Consider the following 8,375-nt stretch of genomic DNA (forward strand, 5'->3'; position numbering starts at 1 on the left):
GGTCGTAGATTTGAATTACAATATAAAAAAATAGATTACGATTTGCTTAAATGCCTGAATGGTTGAATTAATCTGACTGCCATTGAAGTCAAATTGAAGTCAAGTCAAACAGAAGTCAAGTCAAACTCAAGTCAAGTCAAATTGAAATCAATTACAAAGTCAAGTCAAGTAAATCCCCACTGAAATTCAAATCCACCTTCAAAATTTAACTGAAATTTGTAATCAAACCGAGAATTTTAACATTCATATTCAATTTATCCTTTGGGTTCAAAATTACACAAAAAGTGGATAAAATACTGAGTTCAGAGAATACATAAGCTAGCTAGTAAATTCTAACAACAACATGCTAAACCAATAGAGAACTGATAAAAAAACCAAAATTATAATTAAGCTCCTCCGATGACAATGAATTAGCCAATACTTCACAAATGATATCAAGCAGATCCTCCATGTGTTGTGTCCTTGGTTCACATGCGACTTCCTGCAAAGCAAATCAACAACAACACAATGACTTTATTCAGTACATAATACACGGTAGAACAAAATAAGTTACTAGATATAGGTCATGTAGACAACAATGTAAGGTAATTTGACAGACATTCTAGCAATGGATACCTGGAGTAGCTGGAAGCACATATGTGAGAGGTAATTTGACAGATTAAACCTAGATATAGGTCATGTAGACAACCGTTGGCTCATCAATTGCAGGGATCAAACCATAATTATTTCCATTCTACCAGACTAATTAAGACCACAACTATGATTCACATCACTTGAACAGCTTATATAATCCAAGCAAAACTCATTGTTATACACAATCATAAACTCAGCTTACTTTCCAATCCACTGATAGCTGCAATCATTTCAATCATCACTAACAATCTCAATTTCCCTGAACCACGACCAGCAGATTCAACAACCTCATCATTAACAGTGCTAAAAACTCATTTGCTGCATCATTTCCACACATACAAATTCTATGTGATCAACCACAATTTTAACTACAACCATAACCATAACCTAATCTAGGTGATCATGTCTGAGGTAAATTTGACAAATCTAACCTTAGTTGTATGTATTCTAGAAGGGCACATCACATATGTAACTTAACAACTAATAATATTAGATGGGGTGATGATAACTATAAAAAGGTTCAAGGTTTGTTGTCAACTCACATGTGCGCAGGGGGAGCTACATGATTTCCACCAGTGGAATTATAAGGTGTTGGGAAAGTTCATTCACGTGTATCCCCATTTCTCGTGCTTTTGGAAATACAACCAATTGTAGAAAATAAAATTAATACTAAAGTAAAAGAGCTAACATAACGAATATGTAATCTACTATAAGAGACATAGAAGAAGAAATAAAATGAATCTCACCCGAGTTTCTCCATTCCAATACTCATCATCTCCAACAGTTGTCAAAATTGACGGAGCTTCATTCGTATCGCCAGGATCATTATCTTCCTGATGAAAAGCATCGTGCCATCCATGTCCCTCTGCTTGATTCCCAGTACCTTGGCTTAGAGAATTGTCACCATCTGACGAAGACACACGTTGACTCCCTACACTTGGATGTCCAGCTGTGTGTGCACCATCAGTTAATGGAGAGCCTTGTGAATTGAGCAACCCCCTTGGCCAGTTCACTTCATTAGCGCTAGGAGTAGTAGTAGGCGATCTAGTACTAGCAGACCTAGTACTTCCAGACCTGAATCGGCTGCTGCTACCACCAATAGGATGTCTTGCCATATTTGTCTACAAGAAAATCACTTTGAAAAAGATTAACAACCATAACACAAAACCTATAGAGATAATACCACTATCAATACTAAAACCGAAGAATAGAAACTATAAACATCTGATTAGAAAAACTTTCAATCATTGCAAGCTGCTCTAAATTACTAAACTATAATGCATCCATTAAATTTACAATCAAACTACAAATATTCTACCAAAACAAATAAACCGAAACAAGAAAACATGAGAAGCATTTCTGCCAAATGGAAACTTTGCTCTGAACCATATGATGTAACTATCGTTTAATTATTTGAATATTTACAATCCTCTACTAATCAAATGGAAGTCCAAAATCAGTACATAACACAATGAACGCCTCCAGTGAACTCATTTTATGACTCTTATGTATATCTGCAAATGAGCTAGAACTTAATTTTAAATAGAGATTTTGAGAAATGATAACCCCAAACTCACCACTTCAACCCACATAATCAGTAGAGTAGATGCTTATAAGGAAAATCAACACCAAAGAACTTAAAAAAATGTCTTAGTTAGGTATACAATCACTCCACTCAACGAATTTTCTACCATATAATACAAGCCTTCTAATGAAACAACACAGTTCCACATGCCAAAATCCAAAGTTACAGAACAATCAATTTAAGGAAGACATACAAATAACTTACTACCATCAAGTTATCAACACACATAGAAAATTCCTCAAGCCTTTCTACCAAACAAATCCTACCATCATTCATCACCAGCAACAAAACCTAACCAACAAAATAATTATCATATCCTACTCAACTGTTGACATCAACTGTACCTGTTGTTTGTAAAATCAAACCCTAGAAACTCTGAATTGAGAGATTAACCTGAAACCAAAGAATAAACGCAAAAAAATTAAAATCCAATGATACAAAAACAAATAAAACAGAAATAAAAATTAAACTGAAACCCTAACTCACCTGATTTTGTTTGTAAAATCAAACTCTAGAAACTCTGAATTGAGAGATTAACCTGAAATCAAAGAATAAACGAAAAAAAATTAAAACCCAATGATAAAAAACAAATAAAACTGAAAAAATTAAACTGCAACCTAACTTACCTAATTTTGTTTGTAAATTAAACCCTAATTACACAAAATCCAAATACGCAGAAGGTAGATCGAATTTCTATTAGGTATCCGATGAATTCATGGTGGAGTTTCTGCTAGTTCGTTCGGTGGTGTTGAGAGAGAAGAGGGTTTCTGCAGGGATAAGGGAAGAGAGAGGGCGAAGGAGATAAGTGAAGAGAGAGTGATATGTGAAGAGATATATATATGGGCCGATAATTCCGAAGTTGCTATTCCGAATCCCGAGATTAAACATATCTTGACCGTGCAAAATGGCGCGAACATTCTCGCCCAGAAAAGCACCAGTTCTACATTGCTGGTCAAGGGTCGTTGAATCGGTAGTTGTTTGATGGCAAGATGGTATATAAATTTTCCATATCAGAGACGGCTTACTAAGCTCTCGGAATTTTTTCTTTTTTTTCCATATCAGTGACCGTTATGTGTGGTCAACGATCCAACTACCGATAACGGGGGACTCTGATGTGAGACACAAAAACGCCATTTTACACAAGTGAATCCTCATGTTTCCTGAAAAATTAGGCAGCCACGTGGAGTTTATAGGTCGATATTGTTGCCGACATGGTAGCCCAATCACCCCATACGTTTCCCGGAAATTTAATTGGAACTGATGCGTCGTTTGGTTATCTTTTGTGCAGTTACGCATAGGATTAGGCTGTAATTTGAAAAGACACGTCTTTATGTTATAGCATTGCGTGCCCAGCTAAACTAAACAGGTATGTATTTTGGTAAACGGTCTTTAGCTAACAGAATAAATCAAAAGATTCATAGTCTTCCCGACGTTTCGGCACACCTTTTTGGGAATTACCGACACGACTCTTCGGTTGCTTTAATGATGACTCTTTGGTTGCTTTAACAATTACGCCGAGCACACATCCCTCCGATCAAATACATCAGTTGCGACAAACCCTTCCTCTGTGTTTCTTCTGTTCACAGAGTCTTCCAATTGTTGGCTTTAAATCGAGTAGTGGTTGTAAGAATTCACTTCTTTCCATGGTTTCAATCACTTTATCTTTATTGTGATCGAGTGGTGGTAGTTGGATAATAATTTGGTGAAGAAGAAGAAGAAAAAGATGAGACTTCGAAACTTTCATGAAACAGCTCTTTCGAAGTAGTGAGACAAACATCTTGGTTAACTTTTTTTTTTTGAAAAAGGGGGTTAAAATTGATAACTGGATGCGCATACATTACACAGAGTTACAAGGGAAAAGAAATAAAGATAAACAATACAGTTTGAAGTCTCTTTTGGTTCTGATTCTTTGTTTTGACACAACTTTGGGAAAACGTTTCTTTTTTTTTTTCTATTTTTCTTTCTTTCGGCTTTTAGTCTCTGTATCTCTTTAAAATTCCCCCCATCATCTTTTCGATCGCATAATTACCGGTCGCAAATATAAAGAGGAAAATAAAAGGTTAATTTCTAAAGAAGAAACGGATGATAGATGTGAAAGTCAAATGCAGTTCTTCAATGAGAGTTTTAAAGTTTACCAAGTATATACACTAGGTTATGGTTAATGGATCTTTTTTGGCAGCAAACTTCTACTTGGAAACATCTCCACCATTCATTTATGGTGAAAATGGCTAAGGTGATGAAGGGTTTGTGCCAGCACATTCGACAGCTTAGGAGAACATAACAACACTGATGGGTTGTATTAAACAAAAACAAAAAAAAACACTAATGGCATATATATTAACTCAAGGTGACAATTTTCCCATTCGATCGCTCATCTGTTGTTGCTTACCATGGGGAAGGGGTGAATCTCATAAGAAGGCCTCGCACTTTCATGAACCGGAAAAGGCATTCTACTATAGTGCAGAGCAGCCAGTTAGTCGTGAACGGGATGAAATGGCACAAAATGCTATTGGTGTTCTGTTTGTGACAGCGTTGTCACAAAATGCTATTGATATCCTGTTTGTGACGTCAACTCACGGATTGGAGCAGTTGGGAGAAAATTGCAGACTGTGCAGTATTGGGATAGAGAGTGCAGGACGGGGATAAAGTGGCTATGCTCGGTCGTGATGACATAAGCACCCATTCTTCACTGTTCTTAAGCTTTTTTGGTCTCAGGCTCGATCTTCCTATGATTCATCAATTTTGTGTTCATCATAACACTATATTCCGTCAAGTTGATTCCTGGATTCTTTGTACGGTTAGCTATATATATATATCTATATAGGCTTTCAGGTTATAATCTAGAATCGTGTAAGGAACTAATGCATCTTCCTAGATGTCCAAATATTTTTCGGTCAAGAAAGGAAGACACCCGAGCACCCTGTGAGCGAGAATCCAGAAAAAACTAGATTTGCATTTCTAACAAAGGGTTGATCAGAAAAGAAGAAAAGCCACACATCTTCACAGTTAATTCTTTTGGTAAAGAAAATTTATGAATTTTGCATCTATGCTCATGGTTTAGTTTTGTAAATTTCGTTGATCAAAATAAAAAAGAAATGCTTTATGGGTAGGATTTAAAGTTTTGTGAATTCAGATTTTATACCGGTATCTGACTACATATGTGGTTTGTTTTTATCAGGGTCTGAAGCATGAAACAAGTAAGAGGATCACGATAGTGTACATGGTTACATGTTGGATAGAAATACCCTGCATATATTGGATATCCTTTTGAAACCTCTTTTTTCAAAAATTTTATCCTATGAGTAATTAGAGACGGTAATGCATTAAATTATCGGCCATGAAGCAGTGGATTGATTCAATGTTGAATGTTCTTTATTGAATCTTTTGTGATAGTATCGTTAACCTATTGAATTTGGAATTAGCCTTAATTACAGAGGAATAATTGGTATCACATTTTAGCTGCACATATTTTTGATTTCAAAAAAAATGATCGACCATGTAAACTGGAGTGGTGAAGACAAGATAATGATTAGACGAAAGCAGCATTATTGAACTTGTATATATATATATATATACTATCTTTTATAAAGGATCGATGCAATATGCTGATGCTTTCTATAAAGCTGTCTGATTGTCGGGGGGGAGCAGTGTCGCATATCAGCCCACGAGAGTAATGCAAGAACCTCGTGGGGATGATTAAGGTTACCATGCTATATGTGGCTTTTATAGGCGTACGTAGAACGGGAAGAACAATAAGTATACATAGACGTAGTGACAATGGTAGTGACAATAGGCGTACGTAGAACGGGAAGAACAATAAGTATACATAGACGCGAACAAGATTTTTGCACAAGTTTTATATAGTTTCTCGCATGACCCAAGTTCTTTGGAACACTCCAGCTCCTGAAATGTCCAAGGGCAACTTGGAGATGGAATAGTATAGGTGCCAAACACACATACGGCGGAGACTTTCCCTCTCCATTTACAAAAGGACACTAAATGTAAAGAAAAAACAAACACCGCTTATGAAGAATACGGCTAAAAAAAGCTAAGTACTACTCAAATTTAAACAAGCATATATGAAATGTACTGACTACGGCCATGTACAATCAAATTGCAACAAAAGAGCATGAAAATTGGAACAGCAAGATTGCTACAGCGTATTAGTAATATATTAATTACTAGCCTATTAAAAAGGAACGGAGGGAGTATATAAATGCCCTGGGATTAAACACTAATCTGCAATTCAGACATCCAGTATTTTCCAGTGCATATCATGTCGTGTTTGATGATGAAGAAATCTTTCCACATTTTTTATGATCAAGCAACTTCGATTTTCACTCTTCTACTAGCTTTTCTAGTGACATTTTCAACTATTATCATCTACTATGTACAGAAGAAGAGGGACTTGAAGCACAATGTAACCTCATCGTCAAGTAGTGCAATTACCACGACTCCTTTATTACCAGAAGCATCGGGTTCATGGCCAGTGATCGGACATCTTCTTCTTTTCATGGGAGAACATCAATTAACTCATGTAACTCTTGGTAATATGGCCGACAAATATGGACCTATTTTTAGTGTACGACTCGGTAGTCACAGAACTCTAGTTGTTAGTAGCTGGGATATGGTAAAAGAGTGTTTTACAGGTATGACCGACAAGTTGTTCTCGAATCGTCCTGTCTCTTTAGCGACTAAAATTATGATGTATGACACTGAATCTTATGTTTTTGCACCTTATGGAAAATATTGGAGAGAGTTGCGAAAGATATCTACACATAGACTCCTTTCTCATCAGCAATTAGAAAAGTCGAAATATATGCGAGTTTCTGAAGTTGATAACGCCTTTAAAAAGCTTCATGAGTCATGCAGCAACAACAAACAGGGAGGTGACACTGCTTCTGCAACTACTCTTGTGAGAATGGATGATTGGTTAGCATACTTGACTTTTAACGTAGTAGGGAGGATCGTCGGCGGATTCCAATCAAATGCGGTGACCACAGGTGAGTAAATGTAAATAATGATATGTCGGTTTTGTAGATATAAAATCATTCATATTCTAATAATTGAATAAAATAGGTACCACAAGCAGCCAGGAAAAGTTCAAGCTTGCATTAACAAAATAGGTAGAAAGAAGGATCGAAACCCTGTTGTTCCATCTTCTTCTTCTTCCCATTAACAACACAGCAAGAAGTGTGGCAAGCACGAAGAAATTGGAGTCCTATGCCAAGCACCTTACTTCATTTATTTGAAGCTTGGTCTTCCAATGTGTTGCGTGGTAAAGGAAGAGAAGTGTGGCAAATACTTCATTATGCGATTTGCTGGGCCTTGTGGAAGGAATAGAATGGAAGAGTTTTTGGAGGTAGGCATAAGTGTGTACAAGAAGTTATTGACTTGATTAAGCAATTGATAGTCTTATGGTCTTGTGATAAGGATACCTTCAAGTTTGTCGATCCTAGCTTAATTTGGAGTAGTTGGAAAACTTTAATGTGTATGTAATTACCACTGTATTGTCCTTGGTTTTAAACCTTGGTTCAATTTTTTCTTTTTAATATAACTTTCCCTTTCGGAAAAAAACAGCAAGAAGATATGATCAAGAGCATAAAAGAATTTTTTGAAGCCTTTAATTCTCGTTTAGATAAACACATTGATAAAGAAGCAAGGAAGGTGATGATGAATCAAATAGTGTTAACCGTAATGTAAGTAAAAACTCCACACACAACTCTAAGAATTCTTCTGCTGCAAAGTTAAAGCTTCCTGAATTCAATGGTACTGAAGATCCAACTAGTTGTCGGTGTCACTGTAGTACAGTGGTAAAGTCATTGGGTGATAACACCAGTGATTTCCTTAAGTGGTTACTGAGGTGTCCAATATTACCATATGAGGCGTAAAAGAAGTATGTGGAATACTTTTCATAGAGAGAACTATTTTGTATGCATGAATGTTTACTGTTCTTTTAAATTACTTTGAAAAAGCTATTACGTTATATTTCGGTGTTTGGGGAGAATGATGTTGAGAATCTTATGTCTGATTGTTGAACCTAAACGATGTAAATGACTCTCCATGAATAGGTTCTATATCGTTAACAACATTAGATATCTTTAGATACTTGTTATGTAGAGTGCACGTACATTGAGGTAATGGTAAGGTACCAATC

General features: G+C 36.2%; 1 protein-coding gene and 2 long non-coding RNA genes across 3 annotated transcripts; 2 read left to right on the forward strand and 1 right to left on the reverse strand.

Annotated features, from left to right (window-relative positions):
- Window positions 1–1,506: 1,506 nt before the first annotated feature.
- LOC113321839 lies at window positions 1,507–2,991 on the reverse strand. The gene is made up of 3 exons (XR_003346887.1): window positions 2,845–2,991; window positions 2,705–2,756; window positions 1,507–1,754 (listed from the first exon to the last, which is right to left on the reverse strand). It is a non-coding gene; the product is annotated as an uncharacterized LOC113321839 (long non-coding RNA).
- Window positions 2,992–3,423: 432 nt separating this feature from the next.
- Window positions 3,424–5,657, forward strand: LOC113323648. The gene is made up of 2 exons (XR_003347748.1): window positions 3,424–5,236; window positions 5,397–5,657. It is a non-coding gene; the product is annotated as an uncharacterized LOC113323648 (long non-coding RNA).
- Window positions 5,658–6,356: 699 nt separating this feature from the next.
- On the forward strand, window positions 6,357–7,795 carry LOC113322713 (bifunctional protein STORR-like). Its single transcript, XM_026570855.1, has 2 exons — window positions 6,357–7,221; window positions 7,298–7,795. The coding sequence occupies exons 1-2, from the start codon at window positions 6,495–6,497 to the stop codon at window positions 7,342–7,344; spliced, it is 774 nt and encodes a 257-aa protein (XP_026426640.1). The 5' UTR covers window positions 6,357–6,494; the 3' UTR covers window positions 7,345–7,795.
- The last annotated feature ends 580 nt before the right edge of the window (window positions 7,796–8,375 follow it).

The sequence above is a fragment of the Papaver somniferum genome, chromosome 11 (assembly GCF_003573695.1).
Source record: "Papaver somniferum cultivar HN1 chromosome 11, ASM357369v1, whole genome shotgun sequence".
Taxonomy (NCBI): domain Eukaryota; kingdom Viridiplantae; phylum Streptophyta; class Magnoliopsida; order Ranunculales; family Papaveraceae; genus Papaver; species Papaver somniferum.

Bases quoted from the DNA above. Each gene is read 5' to 3' on its own strand.
- LOC113322713 (XM_026570855.1), top strand. From the start codon at position 6,495: ATGTCGTGTTTGATGATGAAGAAATCTTTCCACATTTTTTATGATCAA. The intron at 7,222-7,297 runs GTGAGTAAATGT...TGAATAAAATAG, and splicing joins ATCAAATGCGGTGACCACAG to GTACCACAAGCAGCCAGGAA.